General features: G+C 46.2%; 1 protein-coding gene across 2 annotated transcripts; it reads right to left on the minus strand.

Annotated features, from left to right (window-relative positions):
* Positions 1–402: 402 nt before the first annotated feature.
* slc25a33 (solute carrier family 25 member 33) lies at positions 403–15,029 on the minus strand. Of its 2 annotated transcripts, XM_088617391.1 has the most exons (8): positions 14,848–15,023; positions 10,488–10,552; positions 9,605–9,778; positions 6,986–7,063; positions 5,391–5,491; positions 4,194–4,260; positions 2,325–2,608; positions 403–1,398 (listed from the first exon to the last, which is right to left on the minus strand). In XM_088617391.1, exons 3-8 carry the CDS (start codon positions 9,751–9,753, stop codon positions 1,196–1,198), a joined length of 882 nt encoding a protein of 293 aa, XP_088473517.1. In that variant the 5' UTR covers positions 9,754–9,778; positions 10,488–10,552; positions 14,848–15,023; the 3' UTR covers positions 403–1,195. The 2 variants fall into 2 exon arrangements, with proteins under 2 accessions (XP_088473517.1, XP_088473516.1); XM_088617390.1 differs by lacking the exon at positions 10,488–10,552 and having other exon boundaries at positions 14,848–15,029.
* Positions 15,030–15,355: the final 326 nt, after the last annotated feature.

Consider the following 15,355-nt stretch of genomic DNA (forward strand, 5'->3'; position numbering starts at 1 on the left):
ATCCTCTCCACCCCCACGAGTGGGCACCTCAGAGAACACTGGTGGGCTGGTGTTCCCACGGGTTAGGAATCACTAGTTTAAACAACTTCACACCACCGTTAGAGGCTGGTGAGACCATAACCCCTGCACAGTATTAATCATGGGTTTGACGTGCTGGAAAAAAACAGGTTTAAATCACAAAGACTCACACCTTTTTCCTTAGTCGGCTAATATAGTCGGAACCCATTACAGAGAATTCTGGGACCCCAAACCAGTACCACTACAAAAAGAAATGATTTAATGTGTGATGAAGGGGCTTGTGCGATACGTGTCCTAACTAGCATCACATCTGAATTGGCCACGAAGGCGTCAAGAGCTTTTTTTAACCCCAAATGTACTCCCAATTCAGTCACAAACATAATATCCATATTTGCATTTTTATTAAACCATGGTTTAAATATGCATTTAGGTCCTCGTTCGTAAAACACAACAATGTGTTTTTCTCGTGACAAAAAGAAGGAAGTGTTAAACAGAGTTATAAAATCTGATACCACCCTAGGACACATAGCAAGGCATTCAGAAATAATTTAAATTAAACTCCACCCTACAGGATGAAAAAAGAAACGGAACTGTAGACGTCCAAAACTCCAGCTAGTAGTCCAAGAATTGAGAACAGTGCATGTATGCAAGTCTTACGGTCAACCACACTAGTCTAGCTGACTTCAGAGGGACTGCAGCAGGTTTCACTGACTTTCAGTGCATTGGCTAAACATTCTTGTTTAAACAATCTGCAAGCAAACTAGTGGACCTTTTCATCTTTGGAAATCTGAAAAAAAAAAAAAACAGTAACTAACAGCACATGTCATCTAGACTCCTCCAGCTGCATTTCTTCATCATGACCTCCTAGTTAATACTCGACCGATCCAGAACCAGAGAACACTTCTGCTTTGTCTTCCGTCAAAGTGCCGAGGACAAAAATTCAGGAACACTTTTAGTGTCTTGTAAAAAAAAAAACATCTCCCGTTTTTTTTTTATTTCTTCAAATAAAAACAATAATATATAAAGGTCTGGGTAACACAGTCTAAAGTCTGCATCCGTGTGGGCTTGGCAGCCGCGACGCTGTCCTGGGATGAGTGGAAGAAGGTGCCAGGCCTCCGGAGAGCTGCTGGTGCCGTTCCGTGTGCCGTGGGCCGTGGGCTCGGTCCGCTGCGGTGATCTACTTGGCCACGTCTCCCAGCAGGTAGACGATGAGCTCGTAGGTGGAGAGCACGATGGCCGTGTTGGGGATCTGGCGGATGAGCTGGGCCATCAGTCCCCGGTAGAACGCCGGATAGCCCTCCTCCAGAGCCACTAGCCGGGCTGTCTGGAAGAAATACTTGTACTTGCTGCCCTCCTCCCTAAGTCTCGTTCGGATCACCTCTGAGGAGCAAGGGGGGAACACGAGACAACGTTTAGTCTAGGACTTGAAATGCACACCGTTCCAGGAACAGGCCAAAGCCAAGCGATTCCAAAAAAACCCCACCACCTGCATCTAATAATGTAGTAGTAATAATAATAATAATAATAATAATAATAATAATAATAATGTTTCTTTATTAGCCCTATACAATTTCTTGCATTAGGAATTTGTCTTTTCGCATACCCCAGCTTTTCTCCATGGAGACACAGACAGGGAGAGAAGCTTGGGGTCAGAGCGCAGGGTCTGCCATTGTACGGCACCCCTGGAGCAGTTGGGGTGAAGGGCCTTGCTCAGGGGCCCAACGGAGTAGGATTCCTCTGCCGGCCGCGGGACGAACCGGCAACCTTCCAGTCACAGGCGCAGATCCTGAGCCACAGAGCCATCTGTGCTGGTATAGGACAGAACGTGCTCTCTACAGTATTTATAAAGACACTGTCACATTAATATCACTCTTTAAACATCTTCTATTTTAACTGTGGTGTCAAACTTGACAATAATTCGATAGTTGCCAACCCTATTCATATATGGACAATTGCAAAACAGATCACAAGGGGGCAGTGTTGTACTTCGAATTTATTACTTTTTAATGGTGAACTAACTTTTCACAAAAGAAGACTTGACTGCAATGCCCGATCTTAGGCACAACCCCCTGAGAAAAAGGACAATTGATTCCTTCTTCGCTCTTGTCCTTGGCTTCTTAAACACAGACGAGCAACGACCTATGTTTCTTTGTTGAATAAATCGCGTTTACTCTCACGTGTTTAAACGTACATCCTGGGTAACGAGGTGTTTGTAGAGGATTTGTGGGATGAATGACCAAGCAGTTTAGGTGGGGGGGTAAATGGGGTTCCCTCCTGGCACTGGCCCCTGGAGGCCTCACACCTACCGTGTGGGTACGCTATACAGGAGGCGCAGCCCTTGGCGAAGGCCGCGGCCGCCATCAGCCCCAGGAAATCCGTAGCCTCCTTCTCGCTCCCGCCGCTGGCTGGGGAGGCCATCTTGGAATTCGCCAGATGCTTCTTTAACGTTTCGTAAATGACGAAACAGATAATAGTCTCTGAGATCCCAGCGTAGGACGCCGTGAGTCCGCGGTAAAACCCACAGATGCCTTCCGTCCGATACACGTGTCTGGCGCACTGCAACGCGTTCATCTGCTTCACACCCCGTTCCCTGCAGGGGGCGACAGAGAGCCAGAATCAGCAGCCGGTCAGGAGGTGATGTCAGCTGTTCAAACACCACTTACGTGTTAAAAAAAAAACCCCAGCATAATCCTGTACAGGCACGTAGAAATTACAGGGACTTAAGTATGGATTCTCACATCAATTAATTTTCCCGTTTGGTTTACGGGAGGCTGTATTTTTACACATGCATGTTTAGTGTTCTGGTCGTGAAATGTCGCTTTAAAACATGCCAAAAAAAAAGAACTCATTTCACTCCGAGGAGTTAAAACAATCCGGAGTGATTTTCAAACAACCCACTGGCTCACTTATACTTTCGACTGCTCATACACCTATCGGGAGACTTTCACTGCTTTGTTATTTGAGACAAAAGGGAAATCGCGATAATCATTCTAATCCTCCAACGTAACTTTTTTTAAGAATGAGAAAAAAAGAGAAGTAACTCTTCAACCAATTTCTATGTGTTCTTCACTTTATACCCAAAAATGTTTTGGAACGAACCGCTGCGTTTTCATATCTGGGCTGAAACTAATAATCTTAATAATTATAATAATAATAACGTTAGTAAAAATCAAGTGATAATGAGTAAGAGAGAACCGTTACTGAACTTTGCTCAGCTGTTTTTTCCTCGACTTGGAGGGCGTCCGTGTTGCCTGTGCTTCTATATTCTTACGAAATACGAATTGAAGATGCACACTGATCTTGTGTAAAACGTCATAACCTTTCTCATGCTCATACTTCCGGTTCCCACACGGAAAGAATGAGGAAATGGCTTCACTCAGACATCGAAACGCGTGGGTGGGCGAACGCAGGGTGGGGAGCTGTGCTTCCCTCACCGACGGGCTAAAATGCTGCAGACGCAAGCCTAATGCTCTTTTATCCTGGTAGTGTAAATTCTCACAGAATTACCATGTAATTATTTCTGCTGAAAAGATACCGTTCCATTTCCAATGGTGTGACACAGTGCGATTCTGACTCTGTATGCAAATCCCTCTGGATGGCTCCAAGCTTTTATGCAGCCTGAGTGAAGTTTGAATGCAACGCCGACAATCAGAATCAAATTTTATGGCACATTTCATCCTGACTAGGAATCGCAGGTGTCAAGAGTGCCCATTCAAACCGGCTTTGCCAATACACGATTCTGACGGCATTCAACAATATGATATTGCTGACCTCTGCCCTTTCTATACCTGAATATAGACAGAGGTATTCCAACTCAACTGCGTCAAGAAGGATATTTATAATGTAGAGCAGGACGTGCCAGGAGATGCATGAGCTGTTTCATGTGCTAAAGAGGGCACACAGGAGACTCCTGCTTTTCAAACTGTCCACCACTGAAGTGATTCTCTTCAAGGACAGAATGTGCCGAATATATAAAATACGAGGAAGACAGCTTCCCTTTGATGTATGCAAAACTAGTGTAGCTGAAACAACATAAAACATTTATCTGCATGTGAATGTCGCAGTAAGCCACAGATCTTCATACGTTCTCGGCAGTCCCGAGGGGCCATTCCTTCCCAGGCCCTCCAGAGGTGTACAGAAAGGGGATAAAATTCCGGAGTTGGGACCTGTTTTACCTTCTTTCCAGCTGCATTCGGGTTTTCACCATCCAGATTGGGTTCATCAGGGAGTTCGTGATGAAAGCTGCAACAAGGAGGAGGGGAAAAAAAAAACAAGAGCTTAATACTGTACTTCTCCAAAACACCTTCTTTACACCCCTCATGCACTGGAGCCCGTTCATCCTCCAGCCTGCTCTCCACATCCCACTGGACCCCAGGAAACAGAGCCATTCGCCCCCTCCCCCGTCTAGTTTGTAGTCATCTGATCCAAGGATCTCCTCCAGCCATCTTCTTGAAGGAAGCCGCAGTACGGGTTTCAACAACTTGGCTGGGCAGCTTGTTCCAGACTCCCACAACCCTCTGCGTAAAGAAGCGTCTCCCGTTCTCGGTTTTAAATGCACTTCCACAGAGCTTGCACATGAGATCTCTGGTCTGTTTCACTGTTCCCTTCTGTAGAAGTCCGCTCGGTTTTTACGAAGTCAGTGCCTTCGAGGATCTTGAATATTTGTACGAGGGCCCCTGACAGCTGTCTCTGCCGCAGATTAAAGAGGTTCAGTTCCTTCACCCCGTCCGTGCAGGATGGCCTCTTAAACCCCAGAACGCACCTGGTTTCTCTTTACTAGCCTGACTCCTTAGCGGTGTCTTTTTTTAGCGATTTGTTTTCAGCAGCAACATCTTCCTTCACATAAGAAGGAACACCCTGGTATTTTACCTGTCGGACGGGGTAGGGAAAAAATGTTTTGAAAAAGCCAGAGAATCACTGCAGTTGTTTTTCTGAACGGACTGTTCCAAACCTCAAAGAGCACTTTTTTTTTCTTTTTAAGCAGACGGCGTTCCTCTAAACAAAGCAGGTGGTGGAACTTGTATTTGGCAAACCTATAAAAGCAGAGGCACTGTCTGGCGTGCGCGATCAGTCACGCAGTGGTGCAGGGTGTATAATTAGCGCACATGATCTCTGCAAGCGAGAGGCAAATTCCTCAACCGCCGTGGAAAGCCCAGCTGATGCCAGCAGTTGTGTTTCATAACAAGAGCACTTCAGCCAGATCGCAGGGGTTCTGTTTCCTCCACACCGGCCCAGGAACAGCACATCAAACACAGAGATGCGAGGAAGCAGAGATCCCCCCCACCCACCCCCCAAAGGAAGATGCGTTTTAATTTGCTGAAACGATCCCACCTCATTTCACCCACGATCCCGAGAAGAGGAAAAAGACTCACCCGCGAAACCCGCAGAGCACATGTGCACGACGCCACTGTTCGGCACGAATACAGTGTTGAACTTCTCCTTGGATTTGGAGTAGGCAGCAAAGTAGATCGCTCTGGGTGGGAGGACACAACGAGAGAGAAAGAGAGAGAGTTGGGATGAGGAACAAACAGAGGAACGATATGGGGGGGACGATACAGGCAGAACCCCCCCACCCCATCTAAAGGGGGCTCCACTGAGTCTCAGTGTTTGTTTTGGCTGACTAAGGGAGAGCAGAAGGTTATCAGCCTGAGCAGAATACGTTTCTAATTTACTCATGTCTAAAGCTAAACATCTACAGGTCAATGGCAGAGGCATAATTCACAATCGTGAATCGTGATTATACAAATCCAGATGAAAACTGCAAATGTATAATGGGTGTGTACATGGCACTTTTTAGTCTTGTGCTCTTTTAGCAATGATTGATACCCTCCGTTTTGTTCCACACTGATCTCTTTGAACAGGTTCTGGAACAGCCTGCACTGGCAGAGCTGAAAAGGCCTGAGTAAGCACCCAGCGCCTCCTTTATTGTACTGCTGCTTCATGAATGGCTGCCTTGCTTCTGCATACCAAAAGCACCGGGACAGCCGGCCTGGCAGCCAGCACAATAATCTCTCTGCACTCTCATCCCCAAATCCTGCATGAACACCCCTGACAGGGGGCAGCAGTATCTTCCACTTCCACGTTTCGAGCAGTGGCCAGGGGTGCGCTACCTGAAAAGTTACAGGTTCAAATCCCAGGTTTGGCATTGCTTTTGTACCCTAGATTAAGGTACCTTACCTGAATTCTTGCAATAAAATACCCAGCTGTGTAAATGGGTGCAAATGTTACATTGCTCCAGATAAAATCATCAGCCAAATAATATTTAGTAATCAAGCCCTCTGACAGCTGCATTTTCCCTCCTGCAATATACGATTACCCTGTTGTTACCTCACTTGAGCGCCGAAAGCAGTTATTGAAACTGGCCGTTACGTCACGTACAGCCTTGCAGAAAAGAGCATGTTCCCCCAGGCTAGGGAGTTAATGACTCCAAGTGTCAATTGTTTTCCTGCCCAACACTCATTGTGTAAAGAGCCCAGCAAGGGGGACGTGTTATAATGTAACAAGGGACAGGAAGAAAAACAGCTCTGCCCAATAAGAAAGCGTTTTGCTCTCTTCCCCCTCCTTTCTGAGAAGCTTAGGCCTCCGTGACCTTGATGACCTGACAGGCTCAGTGCTGTTTGTACCGAGAATCAAGGGTGAAAGAGTACAGGAAGTACAATCACACGCTCTGTCTCATCACGTCAGGACAGAAAGCCTCCCATGTGGCACCAACTGGCCGCTGTCTTACTCAACAGGCAGCACTGTTTACAACCTCCTGTCTCTCCGGGCAACTTATTAACCAAGGCATCAAAAACATTTTGACCATGCAGAGCGGTTTCCCAATAGCGTGGCGTGTGCTGCGCACCGTCAAAACAACGGTAACACAAACAATCACAGCCAAGAACTCTCCTCGAGATCAATGCCCACAGTGAAAAATCACCACGCTCTCACGCCAACCCAGAACACACCCATTCAAGCCCGTTCCTACCTGGAAGGGGCTACGCCAACAAGATTGGGCCCCAGGCCCCTGAAGAGTGACCTCGGGCCTTCTTTCTCCAAAATGGACCTGGAAAAAAAGAACATACCATTTGGAGCAATGAAAACGGTTCTCCCACTCCACTACACAAGAGGCAATTTGCATTGTTCCTTGCAGTGCTTTTCCTTTGTTATGCATCTGGCGAACGTCTACTGAAACTTCAGCCAATTTTGTAAGCTCATAGTTCATCCTATACATAGTTCTGTATTCTGTAGCAAAAAAGTACCCTTTTAGTTTTATTTGTGTGTAGTGATTACTCAACCAGACTTGGTTCGTAAATGTGACTGATCAGCTGCCACAGCACTTCATACGGCAACTCATGTATCGTTTCATCAAGATGTTACATTTGGGAAGATTCTGCACAACGAGAACTGAAGACTGATAAATGACATGTTTTCAACACCATCAAGTATTGAAATACATTTTGCACACGCGTATGAGCTGTTTTTTTTTTTCCTATGGAGTTTGTAATAATAGGTATTTGAGTTAAGAACATCAGATAAGTTATAATCAGAAACTTGTGGGGTTACATCCCAGGTGGAATGGTACATTTGTACCCTTCAGCAAGACTCAATTTTATTACTAATTTCTTGATTCCGTGTAGCCTGATTCCATAGCAACACTAAAAAGCTCAAGGCACTTTCGGTGATTATTTACTCCCAAAGCGCCTTATTGCTAGTGCAAGTCAATTCACCTCTGCCTATTCTGGCAAGCACATCTCTGTGCTATCTGGGCGCAGGTGAGAAAACAATTAACAAGCATCTGTGGGAGAGATAAGGTGCGACACACAAGTACGCAATCAATCGAAAAGAAATCGAACACACAACCATCCTATACTGGACCGACCACAGGTCTCTAGGAAACGCCAGCAGCCAGGATAAAAATCAGAGACCACCATATTAGAAGATTGTGCGAGAGCTCTTTTAAGCCATTCCCTTAGCGTTTGGTCAACTTTGAACTTTTCTGAGGAGAGAGAACATGGGTAGCAAGCACTATAGTACCAATAAGACTAGATACCGGATTGTGCAATAAAACAGAAGCGTGGATTTTTGATGAACCGCTGTACGGCACACAGGGAAACGAAGGGCTCCGTGCCACAAAAAGAATGACTTTTCAAGGGATGAGCAGGCTAGCTACTTAACGATTCACCAGCTTTTTAGTTCCCAGGGTTTTCTGACAACCAGCAATTCCCACTATTATTAGAAAAATTCCTAAAAAAAAAAACACACGCAAGTGTTAAAAGAAAACAATATTCTTTGTTAGCGTATTTAACACAAGTCCTACAACAGATTCACCAACTGCATACACTTCGAATTTTGCCTATTTGCTGTTTTGAGATAATGGCCCTCAACAAGAGAGTCAGACTATTCATTTCTGGCTACAGTCAGCGTCAGCGTCAGCAGACGACAGAGACGCAGCCCTGTGCTGCCCTGGGTGTAATTTACGCTCCGGCTCTGGAGGTTTCCAAGGCCCTCGGTGCTGGTAATGAAAAGGTCTCGCTCGGTTTCAATTTCAAGCTTCTGAGAGTCAGCTAAGGAAAAAAAAAACCGCCGGCCCCTGGCAGTCACGCGGCAGAGATACAGTAGCACGGCTGAGAAGCAGACCGCGGCTGCCAGGACAGAGATCTCTACCCATAAAGAGGAAGCCTGCCCAGACAGAGCAGCGATTAAGAGCTGGGCGGCGCAAAAAGAGGGGAGCTGCCTCTTGGCAACACAGCAACTGGAACACAACGGCAAACGCGGGGCCACAACTCTCAGCGCAGGGGGCACAGAATGGTTTAACGAGATCTGCAAAAGGCAGTCATGGGGCGCTTAAAATTTAACTTTGTACTTATCTAGAAAGATTTAATTTTCAGACTCAACGACCAGAAAACAGGACTCGGCACTAGTTTTTAAGCTAGAAAATGACCTTTACTTTTCCCTTACTTTTTTTCTAGTTTTTCTTTCTGCAGAACCTACAGTCATTTAAAACCTCTTTTCTAACTTTCAAACTGATAGAAAATTATAGCTTCAAAGAGAGGAAGGGGTCCAAGGCTCTATAGGAGTTAATACAAACTGAAAGGACTTCGATCCAGGTGGGACGTCATCTTAGATTTTAATTTCCTGAAGGCTGCTCATCAGGAGGCTTTTACTGCATGTAAGCGCGAGCCAAGTCCTAGAGCAGACGTCACACGGGAGGCAGCGTTCCCCTCCGTGGTCCGATCTTCCTTGGAACTGCACTTGGAATGGCCAGCTCAGAGATGCCCAAAATAGGTCACCCTCGCCCGCGCACAGCTAGCACTGACTCTCTGCACGTTGCAGGAGGACTTCCACGCCAGCTGCGCCCAGCGAAGGCTGGTACAATCCTTTGTGTCTGCAGACCCCTTTGCACCAGGTAATGGTGATGCATGAGCCTACTTGGGTTAAGAATCGCTGGTGAAAAGACATAACAGAGCTGATCTGCTGGTTGAGGCCTTGACCACAGCTTAGAACGAGTCTGAGCCTTTTCGAGATGCAGCGCCGACTTTCTGTTCCTTTAATACGCCGGGAAGCAAGGTTAGCAAATAACCCGGTGCTGACGAGACGCCGTTACCTCAACACTTGGAAGAGACCCGGGGCCACAGGCGAAGGCCGGATCATGCCCGTGCCGTTCAGGGTGCCCAGCTGGACCTGGAAGATGGGGCGCAGCGACAGGCCGGAGGACTGCAGCCGGGTCTTGATGACCTCCAGGGGGCACGTCATGATAGCGCCCACTGTCCCACCGCACCTGTGCACAGGAAAACACCCACAGATTGAGGGCGTGTTCCTCCTGCAGGACGCTAACCAGACCTCCGGAACCTCAACACTTGAACACCTTTCCTTTCCCCCATCCCTCCCAGCACACATTCCACAGGATAAACTGCTACTGTGTGAACCAGGATTTTCCAACTCTTTGCGTGACTCTTTTTTCCAGTAATTCCTCTGTCGACCTGGCAATAAGAAAGTCATAGTAAACGAATTTCATGCCAATTACCTCCCAGCTGCTCCTGCAGGAGCCTTTTTTTACAAACCATATCACTTCAAAAACCTGTTTTAATGTAGATTTAAGTCAAAATCTATAGCATACAAAAGCAAATGTCTTCCTCTGTTTCCAAATCCAGGAGTAAGGAGTTATTTTCCATTTTTTAGCCTTCATTTTTGTCTTAATTTGAATTTCATTTACATTAAGTGCACCCTACAGTTCTATGTAGAGACAGGCTCTTAATCCCCCCTGAATAAAAGCAGCTAAAATCCCACTCCGGATTCCTGCTGATTCCTAGGCTGAAGGTTAGCACACCTTCAGTGCGAGCTCACTCTGATGCATGAGAGTGTGTGGGCATTCCAACGCGGATTTGTTTTTCCCAGAAACTGATTCTGACACTGTAAATGTGAAAATAAATGAAAATCCTCCACTCACAACAAAGCAATAATTAGCAAAATCAGGTTCAAAGATTAACCTCAATGCATAGCAGGGAAGGTTTCTGTAGCGCAGTGCCTGTTTCTTTCCTGGTTTATCTTTGAACTGTGGAAGGAATGACAAATGTTATCAATGGAAAAAGGTTAAAAACTTCTGTTCCAGGAAAAAAAAACAACAACACTTTGTGTTCAGATGTTATCAGCTTGTCAGTGAACATAAGAATGGTTACAAACAACAGGCCAGTCTGAAAGAGCTCAGGTTGTTGAATGTGTTATTTTGTTTAAACTCCCATAACCCTTTGCATAAAGATATGCCTCCTGTTGTCAGATTTAAACCAATGCTTTTGTTTTCCTGTGAGAAAATGGCAGAAGTCACACTAGACATTTAGAACTTAGGTTATCTTGTTATCCAGTCAGCCGCCACTGTCCTTCCAAAGACCTACAATGAAAAGAAGCTGCAATCTTTGGAGAGAAGCTTTTCATACCTTAATATCTTGCAAGCAGCTAAATCCTTAAACACAGGCAAAATGCCTGCCCGGGCACCGAGTTAATTTTACACTTCTACAGACGCAGCGTGCACTCACTTGTGAAACTCTCGCAGTTTGAGCAATCTGTTCAAATCAAGGGACATGACTCTTTCACACCCCTTTCTGTCAGCTGAACCGTATTCCTGGAGCCCGTTTCCACTGCGAGTTTCTTTAGTGAAGCTCAGCTTTGTTTCACACCCCAGTTGTTTAAATCATCAAGAACGAATGGAGTGACCTGCAGCAGTAAGAGGGGAGCCCTAATGCACAGCACAGGCAGGTCAGAAGTGCTGGGCTTCACAACAGGACCATCATCTGGGATGTCAGACGCTTCAAGGGCTGGTTAAGTAAAAAGGTGTTTTAACGTTTACTCTAGTTGTTCTGCAAAAGCATTAGATATTGAAAGAAGCTCCTTTCCCTACGGTCCTCGATGCCTCATGGCAAAGACAGCATTATTACAGTGAGTATGGAGAGAAAGAGTTACACAGCACAAGCCTTTAGGCTTAATCTCCACTTTGCTTCTTTGTTTCTCAGTGACGGATGTTATCCTCCCCCCAAAAGTTAACTTTAAAAGCCCGCACACTTCATCACAGGGATTAAAGTTCACATTTAAGGTTGTTGTTTTTTTTTTTAAAAAAGTGTTTACGGACAATCCTCTCAAAACCCGCGTCTGTTTGTCTAGCTGCTCTGAGGTTCACTCAGAACAAACAGAAAGTGGCTCCTGACGCAGGCCGGATCACCACCGCAGGGTCACAGGTCACAGGTCACAGGGCCAGCGGCCGCGGGAGAGCAGCAGCCATGTGGCGCAACAGGGCGTTACACCTGCAGAGAGGGGCTCGCGTGAACCGACTGGAACGCACCGGGCGAAACGAACCAATAAATTATAATTCCTCACATTTAAATAGTGCTATTCTGGACACTCCACTCAAAGCTCTTTACAGGTAATGTGCAGCCCCACCTGGATGATGTGACGGCAGCCATAGTGCACCAGAACGCTCACCACACATCAGCTATCAGTGGGGAGGAGAGCAGAGTGATGAAGCCAATTTATAGATGGGGGTTGTTAGGAGGCCGATTGGAAATTTGGCCAAGACACCGGGGTTACACCCCTACTCTTTTTGAGAAACGCCCTGGGATTTTTAATGACCACAGAGAGTCAGGACCTCGGTTTTACATCTCATCCGAAGGACGGTGCCTGTTTACAGTATAGTGTCCACATCACTATACTGGAGCATTAGGACCTACATGAACTGCAGGGTGAGCGCCCCCTGCTGGCCCCACTAACACCTCTTCCAGCAGCAGCCTTAGTTTTTCCCAGGAGGTCTCCCATCCAGGTACTGGCCAGGCTCACACCTGCTGAGCTTCAGTGGGCTGCCAGCTGTGAGTTGCAGAGTGATATGGCTGCTGGCAAAAAGATAAAGACCACACCCACAGCGAAGCACAGCCTGGCCAAGGACGTTCATTCCAGGGGGCAAAGAGAGGAAATCTCTTAATAGTACTAAAGTATTTATCATTTTATTATCTTTTTTTCATTAATTAAACTCATGTCCAGTTTGGACAGTCTAGCCTTTCATTATTACACTATGATTTTTTATCTGTAGTGTTTGTTACATTGGCTTGTTAAATATTTACCCGTTTGAGAACATCAACACTGCAGTTTCCTGCGAGCAACTCCCCATGCAAGACAAAGTTTAACCCCTAAAAGTACCTTAAAAACAGGTAAAAAAAAAGACTAATCATAGAAAACCAAGGCCTCCTACAGCAACGCCGTTTTGTCACTGGCTGTAACAGCACGAAAGCGTGGGACAGGCAAAAAGGAAAATTTTCCACATTAAGAAACGATGAAGACTATTTTAGTTTGTACTTCATGAGGGATAAGGAACGTATTCCTTCAATTATTCCGGGCTCCCGGAGGAAAAGAAAGTGAAAAACATAACAGTCTTACAGGCATCCAACAAGCGTGTCAACCTTATCCTTCATCAGAAACTAGCCTCTGCATAACCTGCAAGAGAGGCGGTACGACTGACTGCTGATCTCCTGATCCGGACGGGAGGAGGTGTGCCGCCTTTCGATTTGCTGGTTGAACCACCGCAAAATAATAAAAAAAAAGGCAGCAGCCGGCTTCCCAGCTGCCGGGGCCGAGGCGCTGTCTCCCAGTATCAGCGCGGTTAATGATTGGCTTCTGCAGGGAGAGACCACCGGCAGCCAGGCCCGCGTCACACCAGACGGCACTTCGTCGATTTTTAATTTTTGGCTACGACCTGTCGTGTGCGTTTGACTCCTAGAACCTGTGTTCGCTTGGCTGATCAATTGCGTCGATGGAAAAGGACAAGGAGGGGGACCAACGGGTGTAACCCCCGAAGACACCCCGGGGATCATCAAAGGGGCCACGCCATGCATTTAAGGCTGCAGGACACCTGCACAGGCTACAATCTAAGCGCCTGGCAGTTCATTTCATGCTAGATGTTGCCAGCTCCCCCGTTACCTGAGAACTGGGGCTCAGAGTACGTGCAGACTGGAGTACGTGTTTCACACGAAGCGATCAGCACCTTTTAAAGACGTGCATCCCTGCCATGTCCTGTTTGTTAAATTTAGTATGCCCTCCCTGAACTACCGGGTCCCCGATCTTGTGACCAAACCCGGCGCTTTTAATAAATAGGTTAATAAAGGTTGCAGGGGGGAAAGAACAGGAGGCTTATTTAAAAACGAAATCGAAATTCCGAAAATAAACTATAGAAAAGAAAAAAACAGCAATGCATGAGTTCTCCATCGGCACTGTGCCCACTGAAGTCATTTGGATGAAGTCTTTTCCCCATATGTAAACAGCTATGTAAATGCAATTAATTAAGTGATCGCGTCGCGTACAGACTGCTCACAATGTAGAACTGCAAAACTTGAATATCGGGGTCGAGTAGTCCTCTATCCAGTTTTAGCACGCAGAATCGTGCCTTTCCATGCTATACCTTTAAATACCGTGCGAGCTTGTTTGAAGGCATAATATGAATTCATTTTCAGTAAAAACAAAAAGACTTCCAGCACAAACAACATGAAACCAAACCGAAGAGCATTCGAGCCTTCGTATACGTGTCCTTAACAACCCGAAGAAACAACATCTTTCACCTTTCAGCAGATCTGTTCATGAAACGCATTCATGAGGTTGCATAACGATAAACCAGGCGTCTATAAGCAATAGCTCAGAGGCCTGAACCACTCTGGACTCTGTGCAATACTTTCAACAGTTGGACTACATCATTTAAAGACCGCTGCTGTGGGACAGCTGTTAAATTTGCCTGAAACCTCTTGTTTTCTAATCTAACTCGCATAATTTGAAGAGAAGACACCATACCGTCCTGATAAAATACTACACCACGCTGCATTCACGTGCCAATCTCCCGCTCCACACTACAGCTGAAATTTAAGATATAAACATTCTGTTCAAAGTAACTTAAAACATCCAACACGTCGGTCCCAAACAACCCTTCGAGACTTCATCTGTCTGAAAACATCTTAACCCGCCGCCTCTCTCACAGAAATGCACCGCACAAAGTTACGCCAACCCGGTACAGACGCACTCAAATGTCATTTTCAGTTTTACAAGGTTAAACAATTCCAATATGTCAGAGCCACAGGCAAGACGTGCCTCGTCGCCTTTAAAACCTCACGGCCAAGTCCACACGAATGCGCTGTGCTGAAAGGTTTCATAAATACTCGGATCGCAGCTCTGTGCCGTTTTTTTTTTAAAAAATAAAACTTTAATTGCTCAGACGGCCACCGCGACACCCCTGAGTTCACCAAGAACAGGAGACCAACGTCAGATACAATTTCATCATCTTTCGCGTTCAGCTAAGAATCGTGAGAAATGAACAAAAGAACTCACCCTCCAGCAAACAGATGCAAAAACGTATCTTTCTGGGCCATCGTCAGGGTGTCATCGTCGCCTGCTGACTTTCGTTCGAGGGGATTTATTGTTTGAATTACCCCCCGATAGGAAATGTGCGACAGCCCCCCAACGCTAGCTCCCAGCCGGCTAATTCTCGCTCGGAGCTTCGCAGTGCGCAAAATCCGTACAGGAAGCTAATGACGTCAGGGAGGCGGGTCGGGGGTGTTGTCCCTGACGTCACGCTTGCGTGTGGGGGATAAAAACAGCTGACGGGAGGAGACTCGGGCTTCATCTGTGTGACTCCCTATTTCTGGCCACAGCGTTCTTCTTGTGTGGTAACATGCACAATTAAAATTTGGATGGAAAGGAGTACCCTTTCTTTCATTCTATTCCATTTTTTTTGCTGTTCGCTATGAACACGTGTATTAAGTTGTTCAAGTAGGGACCTGCGCCAGCATGCGTGGGCTGCAAAGGAACAAGTACAGGTTTATCCCCCTGCTGAAAA

Source organism: Lepisosteus platostomus, chromosome 23 (genome assembly GCF_059453375.1).
Source record: "Lepisosteus platostomus isolate fLepPlt1 chromosome 23, fLepPlt1.hap1, whole genome shotgun sequence".
Classification (NCBI taxonomy): domain Eukaryota; kingdom Metazoa; phylum Chordata; class Actinopteri; order Semionotiformes; family Lepisosteidae; genus Lepisosteus; species Lepisosteus platostomus.

Bases quoted from the DNA above. Each gene is read 5' to 3' on its own strand.
- slc25a33 (XM_088617390.1), bottom strand. From the start codon at position 14,888: ATGGCCCAGAAAGATACGTTTTTGCATCTGTTTGCTGGAGG. The intron at 9,779-14,847 runs GTGAGTTCTTTT...TCCTGTGCACAG, and splicing joins TTGCATCTGTTTGCTGGAGG to GTGCGGTGGGACAGTGGGCG. The intron at 5,492-6,985 runs GTAGGAACGGGC...CCTCCCACCCAG, and splicing joins GTTGGCGTAGCCCCTTCCAG to AGCGATCTACTTTGCTGCCT.